This window comes from Lactuca serriola, chromosome 7, assembly GCF_051521515.1.
Source record: "Lactuca serriola cultivar US96UC23 chromosome 7, Lser_US96UC23_V15, whole genome shotgun sequence".
Taxonomy (NCBI): Eukaryota; Viridiplantae; Streptophyta; class Magnoliopsida; order Asterales; family Asteraceae; genus Lactuca; species Lactuca serriola.
In genome coordinates this window covers 28,499,899-28,516,356 of record NC_136414.1, presented here as the reverse complement: position 1 = coordinate 28,516,356, position 16,458 = coordinate 28,499,899, and the positions used below count along the sequence as shown (strand labels likewise).

At 35.8% G+C, this 16,458-nt stretch overlaps 1 protein-coding gene across 1 annotated transcript; it reads left to right on the top strand.

Moving 5' to 3' along the window:
• Window positions 1-6,271: 6,271 nt before the first annotated feature.
• On the top strand, window positions 6,272-10,401 carry LOC145062446 (DNA-directed RNA polymerase II subunit RPB2-like). Its single transcript, XM_079010052.1, has 15 exons — window positions 6,272-7,248; window positions 7,447-7,644; window positions 7,769-7,833; window positions 7,904-7,990; window positions 8,080-8,200; window positions 8,300-8,344; window positions 8,430-8,640; window positions 8,784-8,860; window positions 8,946-9,053; window positions 9,144-9,260; window positions 9,351-9,506; window positions 9,595-9,699; window positions 9,789-9,914; window positions 9,997-10,074; window positions 10,181-10,401. The coding sequence occupies exons 1-15, from the start codon at window positions 7,210-7,212 to the stop codon at window positions 10,304-10,306; spliced, it is 1,659 nt and encodes a 552-aa protein (XP_078866178.1). The 5' UTR covers window positions 6,272-7,209; the 3' UTR covers window positions 10,307-10,401.
• Window positions 10,402-16,458: the final 6,057 nt, after the last annotated feature.

Below are 16,458 nucleotides of genomic sequence, written 5' to 3'. Positions count from 1 at the left end.
CATAGTTAATTCTAGTTTGTTTCAAGTATTTCAAAACACCAAAACCCCCCATTTTATTTTTATTGTTATTTTACAAGTATTTTTACAAAGAGATTTTTCATAGAGTTATAAATTGAACCAATCTCCGTGGATTCGACCCCTTTACCACTATACACTAATTAGTGTGTAATATTTAGGGTTATTATTTTTGTTGCCCTCGACAACCACCAAAAATTTTGGCGCCGTTGCCGGGGATTGGTTTTGATTTAATCAGTTTGTTTCTCTATGCCTACATCTCATTGTGCAGGTACTCTAATTTAAAACCTCGAAATTAAAAAAAAAAAGTATGATTTGGAAATGAACAATCCTTGCACCGAAGACCAACTTTCTAAGCTAGCTCAGTTAGTTATGATGATTGAAAGTGACCAAAGTGTGCAACCCACACCTCTTCTTTGCGATTTTTGTGCCCAAAATGGACATCATCCCGACACGTGTCCATATTTACAAGGAGAATGGGAAGAAGTGCAAGATAAGGGAAGCTACTACCGGTCAAACCAATGGAGTTATGATCAGCCTCAACATGATCAATGGTGAGACAACAACCAAGTTTGGGAAAATAACCATTACCAAAACCCATACCAAACATGGGGAAATAACCAATACCAACCAACTCCACTGTTCCAAGAACCCTATCCTTACCCTCCTCAACAAACTGAAACGCCAAGCATGTCCTTAGAGGACATTGTGAAAAGCATTGCCACTTCTACCCAAATTTTCCAGGAAACAACTCAAGCTAGCCTCAAAAGCGTAGAGAAACAAATAACACAAATTGCTCAATCATTGAGTATAGTGGAAGCTCAACACAAATTACCATCTGAAGAGAGCCCATGTCATAGAACATGTTCTATTCCTTTGAAAGATGAGAAAAGTTTTAATGGCCCAAGAGTGTTATATGAAGAAGAGGAAGAAGAAGAAGTAGAAGTGGAAGAGGTTGTCAAAGAAGAAGAAGAAATTGAGAAAGTTGTCAATGAAACTATAAAGGAAGTGTTGGGGGTTAATGAAAGAGAGGTTGAGCCACCCACTACCATTGAGAAACTAACTCCATTGGTAGACCAACCACAAGAGCGGGAAGCGATAAATTTTTCGGACTCTTCAAAGGATACGTATCCTAAGAAAGAAGACGCCCGTTCACCTACTCAAAAACCATGTCAAAGATGGAAGAGTTGGTCACCTTACTGAATAAGTACAAAAGAGAATATGGTTGGATGATTGCTATTATCAAAGGTATAAGTCCAGTATGGTTCTCCTGTAAAAAGAAAGTCAAATACAAGAAAAGAGTCTCAATGGAGGTGTGGAAATTAAGAAATGTAGACACGGGGAAAATTTGCAAGGTTAATGGACATCGATTGAATCCATTCAATGAAGGTTTTGATTCAAATGTCCAAGATGTCATCCATTTGGATGCCCCAAAGTGTTAAAGTGAAGTTTGGAGGCGTCTCGCCAAAGACGTTAAAGAAGGGAATTTTTGGAAAGCGTTGTGTTTTTGTGTTTTTAATTTGGATAAATGACTTTTGAAGATGCTTTTGGGATTCAAAAGAGTTGTTTTTGAATAAATCAAGAGTTTCTTGGGGCCTTCCAAAGCAAGAACGGGTGAAAAACGAAGAAAAATGAAGCAAAAATGAAGATCAGGATCAGCGGGTTGCGCGACCTGCATGCAGTTGTGCGGGTGGGTTGCGCGGCCAGGTGTGATGAAGCGACATTGGCCCAAGACTTAACTTCAAGGTCTACGCGACCCGCGTGCTACACTGCGCGACCCACGCACTATGCTGGGCAATTTGGGCTATTTTTGGCTATTATTTGACCAGGTGTTGACCAAAGGTTTTAATGAGTTGACCTTTTGACTTTTCTTGACCAACATTGACCGAAATTGACCCTTGTTGACCCATAGATTAAAATGTTCAGCTTCCCTTCTTCTTCATTTAATCATCTTGACCTCCCACTCCATTCCTCTCATATAACCTTCCATCACCCACCTCGTCGGAAAATTCAAGATTGTCGGAGTTCTACCGGTCGTAATTTCACAAAACCACTGCCACAGACATCTCCCGTCATCCAATCCTCCGATTTAGGTCATTTTTTCCCTTACTTTAAGCATTGAGGACAATGCTTGTTCTTAAGCTTGGGGTGGGGCATTTCATTTTCCTTTTATTTTTTCATGCATTTTTAATTAGGTTGCATAACATTTTAGTTTTAAGCTAATTTTCATTCATTTTTATTAAATCCAAAAGGATTTTATTTTCTTCTTTTCTACTTTTATATTTTTGCATAACATTTAGCTTAGGGCATTAGCATTCATGCATTTTTGTTGTCTGTTTATTCTCACCTCCTTGGATGCCATGGAACAGGTTCATAGTTATTGTATCATTATTGGTCCAGGATCTTGTTGCTATCTCACCCATCGAACCGAGACCACTAGCTATAGTTTGGGATTTCATACTTGGGATCAGATGCTGGTAGCTTAAAGGGGTAAGTGATCATGGCCAGGTAGTTTTCATGAAGAATTATGCATACAATACTAATGACTGTAGGATATACTATAGCAATGGATGTCTTAGCCTTCTGGTCACTACCACCGAGAGGATCACACTTGATCATGTTTGAACCGTTAGGATGAAGCATTAGTGCTTCTCCCCGAGTAGAATCCATATCTGGTCTCTTTACATCACCATATCTTTTTGCGATTTTCTTAGGATTTTAGAGAAGTCTTTTAGTCCGCATGTGGACTTTGACTAATGAAATTGTTATGAGCTTCTCTAGCCATTTCAACAATTAAGAAAAGTCTAGGTAATCTCAAGCTCCTTGGATTACTACAGCCAAATTAAGGATTTAAATCAAAGTATTGCACCATTGGATTCTAATGATATGTTCATCAAAAGTCAAAGTGAGGAAACTTTAAGTTAACCATCTCTCCCTTATTGATTTTACACCAAACCCTTATTTTTGTTGAAATTGTCTATTTAAATCATAGTTAATTCTAGTTTGTTTTAAGTATTTCAAAACACCAAAACCCCCCATTTTATTTTTATTGTTATTTTACAAGTATTTTTACAAAGAGATTTTTCATAGAGTTATAAATTGAACCAATCTCCGTGGATTCGACCCCTTTACCACTATACACTATTTAGTGTGTAATATTTAGGGCTATTATTTTTGTTGGCCTTGACAACCACCAGTAATAAGCTGCTATCTTCCCTCCTTTGCATCTAGATCTATTTTGTTATGAGATTTGGGGGTTTCATGGTTGTTTGAGACCCAGTTCGGGTTTGGGGCTTGGATATGTGGTTGCTACTTCAGATCTAGTGTTGGGATGGTCCAATATGTCGTAAAGCATCGGATATTGAGTAGTTAGTGAAGCTCTTTGTCCTAAAACCTAGCCTAAGAGTGTTTTGAGCCTAGATCTCTTTAGTTATACGTAAAGTTTGCAACTTTACGTAAGGATTGAGCTTTGGAAGTATGGATCTATGATTTGGAGCCCCTGCATGGCTCAAAAAGCCACTGAATGGATTAAGAACTGGAGCGACTCGGCGAGTTACATGGGTGGACTCGGCGAGTTAGATGAAGTTGGGCAGGAACTCGGCGAGTTGGAAGAACAACTCGATGAGTCTGTTGAAGATTGCCTTGGACTCGATGAGTCAAGTCGCGAAATCCCAAACCCTTCGAGTTAAGACTCGGATCAGTGAGTTGAGTGGGAACTCGGTGAGTTGGACAGGTCAGGACTCAGAAATCGGTGGACTCGACGAGTCATGGACTGACTCGGCTAGTCGAGTCGCGAATGGAAGGACTCTGAGCATATGAACTCAGCGAGTCAGTAGGCAGACTCAGCGAGTACGGTTGACCTGGAAGGTTGACTTTAACCAGAGTTGACTTAGTTGACTTCGGGGGACAGTTAGACTAAGTGTTGCATTGATATTGGTAGCTCGGGGAGCTAGTGGAACAGGAGTTTAGAGAGTTGTCGGGCAGCAGCTAGAGGGGTTATCAGCAAGTTCAGCAAGTGCAGGTGAGTTTCCCTTTGTGTGAATGGGTCTAAGGCCACAATGCCGACCCATGTAGTTATGAGTAGAAGACCCGGGGGTTAGCCCTAGGCACAGTATGCTAGAATGATATTCATGATGAGGTCCAATGATAGCGGGCGGGTGCCCATGGAATGGTTTATATGATAGTTTATACTTGTTGTCTGTGTGATACTTGTGTGTGCCAGGTAGGCATTCCAGACTCGTACTGTGGGCTCGGGAGCATTCCAGTTACGGGCTAAGGGAGACTCGTATTGTGGGCTCATGGGAATTACAATCTGTAGGGTTGTGGACCCGTTATGTGCTGTTCTGTTCAGTTTGTTATGATATGTTATTGTTGACATAGTTATGTGGATTGTATACGTATCGGTATTTTGGGGGTAACTTACTAAGCTTTCGGGCTTACGATTCACTGTTTTGTTTCAGGTACTTCAGGAGATCGTGGCAAGGCGAAGGCATGATCGTACCACTCCTCATGTTTTATGATATGGTTCTAGGGAATACTCTGATGTTTAAACTGTTTTGAAAATATTTTGTAATAACTAATGGGTTTTGAATCGTTTAAAAAGTTTTAAATTTGCTTGAATTTTACGGGTGTTACAATTACACACATTGGTTATACAAAATTGCCCGTATGTATACAAGTCTTTATCCACTTTCACAAAATAAACATCAACATGCCAACTAAAGTGAACAACACATTTGAAATACACAAACCCTAATACAAACACATAAACCCTAAAACAAACAAAATACTACCTGATTAACACAAACACCACAGCGATGGACATATGACTTCTTCAAAACATTAATAACCTTCGTCACTAGAAACCTAAATATGACAAACACTAGCCCGAACACCAACACAGTGACGAAGTTCAACTTCTTCTCCATTTGCGCTAACCGACAATGCAATGCCAGTAGGTCCATCCACTTATGACCAAATCTCGAACCATTTCCTCTTCTAGACGCTCCACTTCAAGTTTTAGTTCCGCAATATGAGCTTCACTCACAAAAAATAGTATGCAAATCTTCAAAGTTGAGATGGTACCTTGAATTTATCGATACCGATTTGGGTGACTTTGGCGGTGGGGGTAGTCATCGTGATTCACTTGAAAGGGATGTTTGTTGGATTTTCGGTATTGTTTAGTGGAAACAGGGAATGAAGATTTAGGGTTTCAACCGATTGGTCCCTCTTTTTATGTCACAAGGGAGGGTCCACAATAAGTAGTAACCCTTAGGGCTAAAGTATTCCACGTCGACCCAACTTAGTGACATGTCCACCGATTTGACTCAGAGTTGACTCACTTGCTTACGTGTATTGTGACTTGTATGGGTAACATTTAAAAACATGTTAATGGACCAATTCAACCGGTAAATTAACAAGTGGTTCCCCTAAAATGCAAAAAAAAAGATAGGAACCTTTTAAACCATAACATGTAACATGGTTGGGCTACAATGACATTTACCCTACTTAATATATACTAAGGAATTAATAAAGAAAGTCGCAACAAAGACATTACTTATTTTAATGTACTTTTTTCTCCTCATTATAGTGTCCACCTTAAACTATATTAAATAATAAAGACAAAAAAATTAAAATAATAAATGGTTCATTCACTTCACCAACCAACATGAATCACAAAACTAACACATTTACTATAATATCTTAAATGCACTTAATAGAAATGCATCCGAACAACAATTAATGAAAAACCACATCTAATTTTGATTATTTGAATTTTAAGTGTAGAGAGAAACAGTAAACGAACAGTCAATAGCTTGTGGTCAGTTAGAACAAGCGATATGAGTCACCGCAACGCCGTTAATGCTAATGTAGCATGCCCATAACGCCGTGATAACATCAAAAATACCACCCCAAATCTTGTTAAGACAACTCTCATGATTGTCGTCTTGTTAAGACAAATCTCATGATAACGACAACTACAATAAAGAATTCAACCAATCAAATTTTTTCCTCTCTCTTTTACCTCTTTACATGTTATGACATAATGCTCACCATCGACACTTTTAGTTATTGTAGTGTTGCCATGTGATGTAGTAATTTTGGGTGTTATAAAATTGGACCATACCCGATACTCTTAGATTTGTAACTTGCTCCAAAAGTTTGGATATGTAAATTACATATCCACCCTTAATCACCGCCATTCTATAAATAAAACTCCAGATTGATGCTACGACCAGCAAGACTTAGGGAGACCTTAAACCCTTCCCGCTTCCACAAATTGCGTTCCTTCAAAATCTGTGATCGAACCTCTCGAATTTGATTTGGATAAAAAGGCTTTCCTTAAGATTTGGGTATGGATTTGGAGGAAGAACATGATCAAGGATACAACGATGATGAAGAAGATATAACCCAAGAGGATGCTTGGACAGTTATCAGTTCTTATTTCGAAGAAAAAGGACTTGTTCGCCAACAACTTGATTCATTTGATGAGTTTATTCAGAATTCCATGCAAGAAATTGTGGACGAATCTGCAGATATCGAGATCCGACGCGAATCACAGCACAATCCGGGGCACCGGCCTGATTGTGCAGAGGTTCGTTTTGGATCCTGTTTCTGTATATTGTTAAAGTTCCACAGAAGGATTAAGATTTCAGTTTCGGAGAAGAGATTGTTCAAATTGATTGTTGATTGAAATTGAAAGTGGTAACCTAAGCTTGGCATTCTTAATTCTAGGGTTTTAACTCTAGTTTTGGTTTTGGAGGGAAAATCAGTTTAAGCCTCTTGAAATTGATTGATTCACGAAACTATCTGAATCTAACTGGAAATTGTTCGACTGGATGGAATTCTAGAATCAGATCATAATAGTACTCATACTCCTAGTTGAATTATCGAAATGTAAGGATCCTTTGCAAGACTCTAGCGGTGTCCGAGTAAGAACTTCTAAACTCCGATCTGAATTCAATTGAACTATTGTGAAGTAAGAACTTCTAAACTATGATCTGAATTCAATTGAACTATTGTGAAACGATACTTCTAAATGAGCGGGATTCACATTCTATACTAAACAAAACAACTGAAGTATCAAAACATTCTGCATTTTCAAGGAAATTGCACTTTGACTGAACGGAAATGCATACATTCATGTGATGTATTTGAATATTTGATATATCCTTCTTTAGGTCACCAAATACCATGTTTGTGAAGATGCTTTCTCGGACTAGTGCCAAAGGGGTATGATATGTTGACGAAGGAAATAGCAATGTACTTCCATTTGTTTGTTTATCATAGCATTCTGCTTTCATCTTTTCCTATCACATCATTGTACTTTGAAATTATAATGTTGTAACAGAAAGTAAGATGCTATAATACACATATAAATGAAGTAAGTTGTTCTTTCTCTTGATTACTTGGCATCTTTTACAATTGCAGGGATCCTCAGGTCAATGTATCCATGCTACCCTTCCTTATATCCGAACTAAGATTCCTATCATTATCGTTTTTCGAGCACTGGGATTTGTTGCTGATAAAGATATATTAGAACACATTTGTTATGATTTTGCTGACACTCAAATGATGGAGTTGCTAAGACCATCACTAGAAGAAGCATTTGTTATACAAAATCAACAAGTATGCTTCTTCCCTTATCTCATTTTCTTTACAGTTTTCCAATCGTTATTTCTGATAGATAAAATGAAATGTAAACTTCATAATTAATTACTAGCCATGGCTCTTTTTCTTTGTTTTTATGCAGGTGGCACTAGATTACATTGGGAAAAGAGGTGCCCGTGCTGGTGTCACGAAAGAGGATAGAATAAAGTATATTTTATTTTTTATTTGTCTATTTGTTTTAATATTATCTGGTTTTACAAAATCTGTTGTTTCATAGGTTTGCCCGTGATATTCTACAAAAAGAAATGCTTCCTCATGTGGGTGTTGGAGAGTATTGTGAAACAAAGAAAGCATTCTACTTTGGGTAAACCTTACTTATTTCTATATGACATGCATTGTTTTTGGTATTTTTCTTGTTTTTATATAGAAGTAACTTGTTTTTACTTTCATCAGTTATATTATCCACCGTTTTTTGTTATGTGCTCTTGGTCAGAGGGCCGAGGATGATAGGGATCATTATGGAAACAAAAGGTTGGATCTTGCTTGTCCATTGCTCGGGAGCCTATTTAGAACGGTGAGGCTTTAATTTATATTTTATTTTCTTGGATTATTCTATGGATATGTTACATATGTACATGCATTTGACAAGTTGTCACCTCTTGTGTTAATGCAGCACTTTCGGCAGTTAACAAGAGATGTAAGAGCATATGTTCAGAAGGTAATCTCAAATTCTTCAAGTTTCATTGTTTCTTGTTTTTTATCTGGTCATTGAATCTGAATCCATTATATTTGATAATCTGCAGTGTGTAAACAAGGGGAAGGATATTAATCTGCAATTTGCAATTAAAGCAAACATAATAACAAACGGGCTTAAATATTCCATTGCTACTGGGAATTGGGGGAAAGCAAATGCAGCTGGAACTAAGGCTGGTGTTTCACAGGTGTTGAATCGCTTGACATATGCATCTACATTGTCACATTTACGAAGAGTAAATTCACCTATAGGGCGCGAAGGTAACTTGTGTTATAATTTTTACTCAAAGGGTCTGATGAAATTACTGTATCTTTATTGTTTCTTGTTTTAGATTTAGTTCCACGGTGCATGATGCTTTTTGTTTTAGCTTGTCTTAAAACTAGTTGTTTTTACATTTAAATAGGAAAATTGGCAAAACCAAGGCAGCTGCATAACTCACAATGGGGAATGACGTGTCCTGCAGAAACGCCTGAAGGGCAGGTTAGTAATTTGCTTTTGTTATGACTTATGATCTGATCATATCTGAATTCAAATGGTAACCTTATGTTTATGGTTATTGTTCTAGGCATGTAGACTGGTGAAGAATCTTGCATTAATGGTTTACATAACTGTCAGATCAGCTGCATCCCCGATTCTAGAGTTTTTGGAAGAATGGGGTACAGAAAATCTTGAGGTAAACATCACGAAGTTTTTGAAATATTATATATATCTTACTATAATGTTTTTTATTTTTTAATCGGCTAATCTTTTATTTCCATATTAGGAAATTTCCCCTGCTGTTATCCCAAAAGCTACAAAAATCTTTGTAAATGGTGTGTGGGTGGGAGTCCATCGCAATCCGGACATGTTGGTGAAAACATTGAGGAGATTGCGAAGACGAGTGAGTAAAATTTTATTAGATTAAAATTACTAAAATTTTGGTGCATAGTTTGGTAAAATGTTGTTTATATGAATTGTTTAAAATGTCCAGGATGATATGAACACAGAAATTGGAGTTGTCCGGGATACGCGTTTAAAAGAAGTTCGGATATATACTGATTATGGTCGATGCAGTCGCCCGCTTTTTATTGTAGAAAACCAAAGACTTTTAATAAAAAAGAAAGATATCCAAAATCTCCAACAAAGGGTATGTCTCTCGAGTTTTGTAATTTTGTAACTTTTTTTTATGGATTATTATCTTAATAACATCTTGTTTTGTATTTATGGTTTCACAGGAAACCCCAGAAGATGGTGGGTGGCGTGATCTTGTAGCAAATCGATTCATAGAGTATATTGATACGGAAGAGGAAGAGAACACTATGATTTCCATGACCATTAATGTAAGCAACAGTACATGATATGAAGTAAAAAGGAAGGAATTAAATAGTATAAAAATTATCAATTAGTTGCATAAAATGTAATTTTGTAGGATCTTATAAGGGCAAGGGAAAATCCAGACGATTCTTATTCGGACACTTACACACATTGTGAAATCCATCCGTCTTTAATCTTGGGTGTTTGTGCCTCAATTATACCATTTCCTGACCACAATCAGGTAATGATATAAATCCACAGTGATATTATTGTTGTTACATAATTATTAATATTTAAATTTTGTTTTATGTGTCAACAAACAGTCTCCACGTAATACGTATCAAGCAGCCATGGGTAAGCAAGCAATGGGGATTTATGTCACTAATTTCCAGTTCCGTATAGTACGCAACAAATTTCTTCTTAAATGCAAGAAATAGCAATGTACTTTCATTGCTTTACTTATTATAGCATGAGCATCATATTTTCATTGATTCTGTTTCTTTTTAGGATACTTTGGCCTACGTTCTTTTCTATCCTCAAAAACCACTTGTAACTACTCGAGCAATGGAGCACTTGCACTTCCGAGAGCTTCCACTGCATCTCCTGATGTTGAAGAACAACGAAAACGACTGAAGAATAATGAAAAGAGGTGCATGAGGAAACTAAGAGGTGCTCTACCTCCTGTGGTTTACAATTACATTCGTAGTTGTAAAATAGCAAAAGACATCTGGAATACTCTAGAAGAAAAGTATCAAGGTAGCGAAAAGACGAAGATCAATTTTGTGAAGCAATGTCTGGTTGAACTGAAGGAATTCAGACAAAAGGATGCAGAAACTCTCGAAAGTTACTATGATCGTCTGAATGAGCTTATGTTTCGCTGCAATAGGTATGGTATCACTAGATCTCTCATGGAATTCAATTTAACTTTCATTATGGGTCTTCTCAAGGAATGGCGAAGTGTGAGCATGATGATTAAGAATCAACAAAGTTTTGATACAACTACATTGAATGATCTCTACAATCAACTGAAAACACATGAATGTGAGGTCTCAGAAATGTATGAAGAATCAAAACTAGCGATTGGTGGTCCTTTGGCTCTTGTTTCAAAGGTATCAGAAACTGATGAAAAAGATGGTTCGGATGAAGAAGGATTTTTTATGAACTCTGATGATGAAGCTGTAGCATTCTATTCAAACAACAGAGTTAAAAAGTTTTTCAAAAAGCCTTTTAATACAAAAGGAAAGAATAGTGATGCGAAAAATGTTGTCACAAGAACTGGAGGGGAAGAGAGGAAGAAAATGGAGAAAATTGATGAAAAACAGAAAAATGCGAATGAAGAGAAAAAGTTGAAAGGTGATTCAGGAATTTATTGTCATTATTGCAATGGTGCGAATCATTTCGCAGCTGACTGCATGTTGCGAAAGAAAGAAGAGAAGAAAGAAAAAGTCAAAGATGAAGCATACTACTCCGAGAAGATTGAAGAATTACGTGCTAAGACCAAAGGAGTGTCATTAGTTGCTAAGGGAGAAACTGCTGAAGAAGAAAGTGGAACTTATCAGATCTGGTCTTTTGGATCTGATGATGAGGAAATGAGGCATCCCACACATGGAGCAATGTTCGCAAGTTTTGAGGATTGCGAAGAGAACATTTCAGGGAGATGTTTTGTGTCTAAATCCACTGACAAGTCACCCATGACAACCAAGGTACGTGCAATTCTTGAATCTTTTAATATTCCTTTATCTGCTTATGATGCTGAAATTGTTTCATTTGATGATACTGTGGCTTGTTTTGATTCTGTTATTGTGTCTGCTAGTAATGAAGCTAAGAAATTAAATGTGCAACTTAGTGAGACACGAAGAGATTTAGAAATAAAGAAGAGCAGAGTTGAGAAATTGGAATTGCAAGTCAAAAATATAGATTGTGATAGGAATAATCTTACTAACGATGTTAGGTTATTACTAGCACAAAGAAACATATATTGTAATTCTGCAAAACGATTATATGCAAAATTAACAGTTTTACATCATTCTTCTGATATTAGCAAAGAACAACATAGGAAACTTTTACCTTTTCTTGAGTATGAACGTGAAAAAGTTGATGTTGTTTCTTATTATTGCGAAAGCACAATTGCTCAATTTGACAAAATACCTGATGATAGATATTCTTATGGTATTGTCAAAATTGATGAATTTATGAATGCTGATGAGTTGGTTAACATTGTCAATGAAAGTTTGACAAAGAGTGAACAAGTGAAAATCATAAAGAAAACTGAAAATTCAACTCTTGACTCACAGTTGAATTATGCTGATATTGACGAAAATTCTGATAATATAAGTGAAATCAGTGAGATAGAAGAGGAAGAAGAGGTTGATTGTTCTCAATTGTCAATCATTAATATCACATCTAAGATCAAAGGTAAAGAAATAATAGTTGATTCAATAGTAGAGGATGAAATTGATAAACCTTCAACTTCGCAACATTGTAAGTTTGATAATGTGGAAGTTGAAAGCTGGAAATCTGATGACACAGATGTAAATAAAGAAGAAAAGAAAGTTTCAACTGAAACACCTCAAAGGGTTGTGGTTGATCAAGTGTTTGAAAATACAACAGAATTTGACAAAATATTAAATGATAAAGGCGCACATTATTTGGAAACCAACACTGTGGTATATCCAAATTTTGTATGTACTGATAAAACCATTTTTCCAAATCAAGTTTTTGTCACTACTAGAAATGCTGAGAAAGTTCATCCTGATTTCAATAAAATGATTGAAAAAGATAATCAAAAGTCCACGACTGAAGGTTTTTTAGCAAATCAAAACACAGAAGAAAACAATTTAACCCAAAATCCTTATGTGTTTCAAAAACAAAAATCAAAACAAAAATGGGTGGTTAAAGGTGAAAAATCTAACAAAATTTTTGAAAAAGATGAAAACCCAAAGGTTGAAGTGAAACTAAATTCTCATGAATTCAAATTGATGGTTGGAAACTATTCAACAGAAAATAATGTTTCAAAAAGAAAAGCAATATTCTGGCAAGTTGTGTCTAATGAAAAATCAAGAGATGAAAAAGAACAAATTTCAAAAACATCATCAAGTTTTCATAAACAAATAAATTCTGTTGACAAGGTTCCATATATTCGCAAATATGACAACAATCGAAAATTTGAGAATTCGCAAAAATTTGCAAATAATCAAAAGTTTCAAAATGTTGACAAATTCACGAATGCTTCATCAAGTTTGAAGAACTCAACTCAAGCCAAAATGAAATTTTCACCAAAACAACCAAATTTTCCAAATCCTTCAATATCAAAACCAACCAAAGTTTCATACACAAAAGGAAAATTTGATATAAGTACGATCAATCATTGGTTTGAAGGAAAAGGAAAGAAATATCAAAGTGGGAAGTTTTCAGAAGAACAAATCAAAAGTGCATTTGATAAGTTCACAAATAATTCTTCAATTGCTAGTGCATCATCTCATAATTCGCAAGTTCCAGTTCAAAAATGGAAACCAGTTATCAAAAATGCGAATGTTGTGAAGGATAAGATTACAATTAATGGAAATCCAAAATTATTGAATGACTATATTTCAAAATCTAGAACTGATGATGTTGATATAATGGATTCTGTTACAAACAAAGTGAAAACATGGTTTTTAAATTCCAGAAATTTGTTTCATTCTACTAATGATGGACCCAAAAAGTCTTGGGTTCCTAAATTTTTCCAATAAATGCAGGTGATATGTGACGAGCAATATGATATGAAATGGTACATTGATAGTGGTTGCTCTCGTCATATGACTGGAAGAAAGGAAAATTTGCGAGATTACAGAAGCTTGGAAAATGCTGGAGTAGTCAAATTTGGAAATAATCACAAGTGTCAAGTGAAAGGATATGGGAAAGTCACAAATGGAAACTTCACAGTAAACAGAGTGGCCTATGTTGAAGGACTTCAACATAATTTGATAAGTGTGTCACAACTTGTTGTAGGTACTGGAAATCAAGTGGTATTTAATGAAGAAGGGAGTATCATTTCAAATGCAAAGACGAATGAAATACTCCTCAAATCCAAAAGATATGGTGATATGTTTACACTGGACATCAAACCGATTGTGGGAAAACCAGTTGTGTGTTTACTATCAAAAGCATCCAATGATCTTAGCTGGCTTTGGCATAGAAGATTGTCACATTTGAACTTTCGAAATCTAAATAAACTTGTAACTGATGATTTAGTTCGAGGGTTACCAGTACTAAAATTTGACAATGATTCTTTGTGTGCAGCTTGCGAACAAGGAAAACAACATCGAAAGGGTCATCCGATTGTGATAGATACAAAAATAGTAGATCCATTGGAACTTCTTCACATTGATCTATGTGGACCATCAACTGTTGCAACAATAAACAAAAAGCGGTATATTTTAGTTGTTGTAGATGATTTCTCTAGATTTACGTGGGTGTTTTTTCTCAGGTTGAAATCTGAAGTTGCTCAGACGATGATTGATTTTATTAAAAAGATTGAAGTTAGTCTGAAGAAGAATGTACGAAAAATTAAAAGTGATAATGGTTCTGAGTTTAAAAATCAAACTCTTGACATTTTTCTCACAAGCAAAGGCATTTCGCATAATTTTTCATCACCATATACGCCACAACAAAATGGTGTAGTTGAAAGAAGAAATCGATCTCTATGCGAAGCTGCCAGAACCATGTTAACATATGCGAATCTTCCTTAATATCTTTGGGCAGAAGCTGTGTCCACAGCATGTTTTACTCAGAATCGATCATACATTCATCGAAGATTTAATGTTACTCCATATGAAATCATAAATAATCGGAAACCTAATGTAAAATTCTTTCATGTTTTTGGTTGCAGGTGCTTTATCATGAATCTCAAAGATAATTTGTCCAAGTTTCAAGCTAAAGCTGATGAAGGCATCTTCTTAGGATATTCGCAGAATTCAGTTGCATACAGAGTGCTAAATAAAAGAACAAGAAAAATTGAAGAAACTTTCAATTTAACATTTGATGATTATTATCTTAAACAAATTGATAGTAAATTCGATAATAAACCAATACTTGTGGATTCGAATACTTCAATTGATAATTCTGAAATCAATGATTTTGATTATGATTTAATTTTTGGAATTCCTGACAGGGCAATTGATGCAGAAAATAATGCTCCTGATAATCAAACATCAGAATCCTCAAAACATACTGATGAATCAACGATAACTTGTGAAAGCACACCAGATGTTTGTAGGGAGAAAGAACATCAAGTTGAGGGGGAGCATTCGCAAAATCAACAAGAATATCATTTTGAGGGGGATTATCAAGATGCAGATCATGTTGAGGGGGAGCATGATGAAACAGAGACAATTAATCTTGATACAAATGAAGAATTTCATGCAGTTAATGATAACTTTTCTGTTGCAGGATCTAAAAGTAAAGATATGTATGAAGATGTACCATTAGAATTTGATCCAAATTTTCCACCACTTGAGAAATGGACAAGAAATCATCCAAAAGAACAGGTAATTGGTAATCCACAAGAAGGTGTGTTGACTAGAGCTCAAATTCGTGTGAAAAATGAGGTATTGAATGCAAACCAAGAACTTTGTATGTTTAATGTTTTTATTTCGAAAATAGAGCCAAAAACTGTAAAGAATGCTATGGAACACTCCGATTGGGTTGTTGCTATGCAATCTGAATTAGCTGAATTTGAACGAAACAAGGTTTGGAGATTAGTTTCTAAACCTTCTGATGTTTCAATTGTTGGATTAAAATGGATTTTTAAAAACAAAACCGACAAAGATGGCAATATTATTCGAAATAAAGCAAGATTAGTGGTTAAAGGTTATTCGCAACAAGAAGATATTGACTATGAAGAAACATTTGCACCTGTTGCAAGACTTGAAGCAGTTCGCATATTTTTAGCCTATGCAGCTCACAAAGACTTTGATGTTTATCAAATGGATGTTAAATGTGCATTCTTAAATGGAAAACTTGAAGAAACAGTGTATGTTGAACAACCACCAGGATTTGTAAACAGTGACCATCCTGATCATGTGTATGTCCTTGACAAAGCTGTATATGGGTTAAAACAAGCACCAAGGGCCTGGTACGCAACACTTACAAATTTCTTGAAACAATCTAAATTTAAACAAGGATCAGTTGACCCCACATTATTTCGCAAGAAAGTTGGGAGTCATCTAATGCTTGTTCAAATTTATGTTGATGATATTATCTTTGGTTCAACTGATCCAGCATTGTCAATTGAATTTGAAAATTTAATGAAAAGTCAGTTTGAAATGAGCATGATGGGAAAAATTAATAATTTTTTTGGTTTAAATATAAGACAGAACAAGGAAGGAATCTTAATTAATCAAGAAAAATATACGAAGAACTTGCTTGAAAAGTTTGGAATGCTAAATAGCACAAAGCTCAGAGTACCTATGGCAGTAGGAACAAGACTAACTCCTTCGTTAGATGCTCCTGCTGTTGATCTGACACTGTATCGTAGCATGATAGGGTCTTTATTGTACTTAACTGCAAGTAGACCTGATATTATGTTTTCTGTTTGTTGTTGTGCTAGATATCAAGCTAATCCAAGAGAACCTCATTTGACTGCAGTGAAAAATATTTTTCGATATCTAAAGGGAACCGTTTCTTTAGGACTTTGGTATCCTGCGAAAACAAGATTTTTCATTCAAGCTTTTTCAGATTCCGATCTAGGAGGATGTACTTTGGATAGAAAAAGTACGACTGGTTGATGTCAACTATTGGATGGA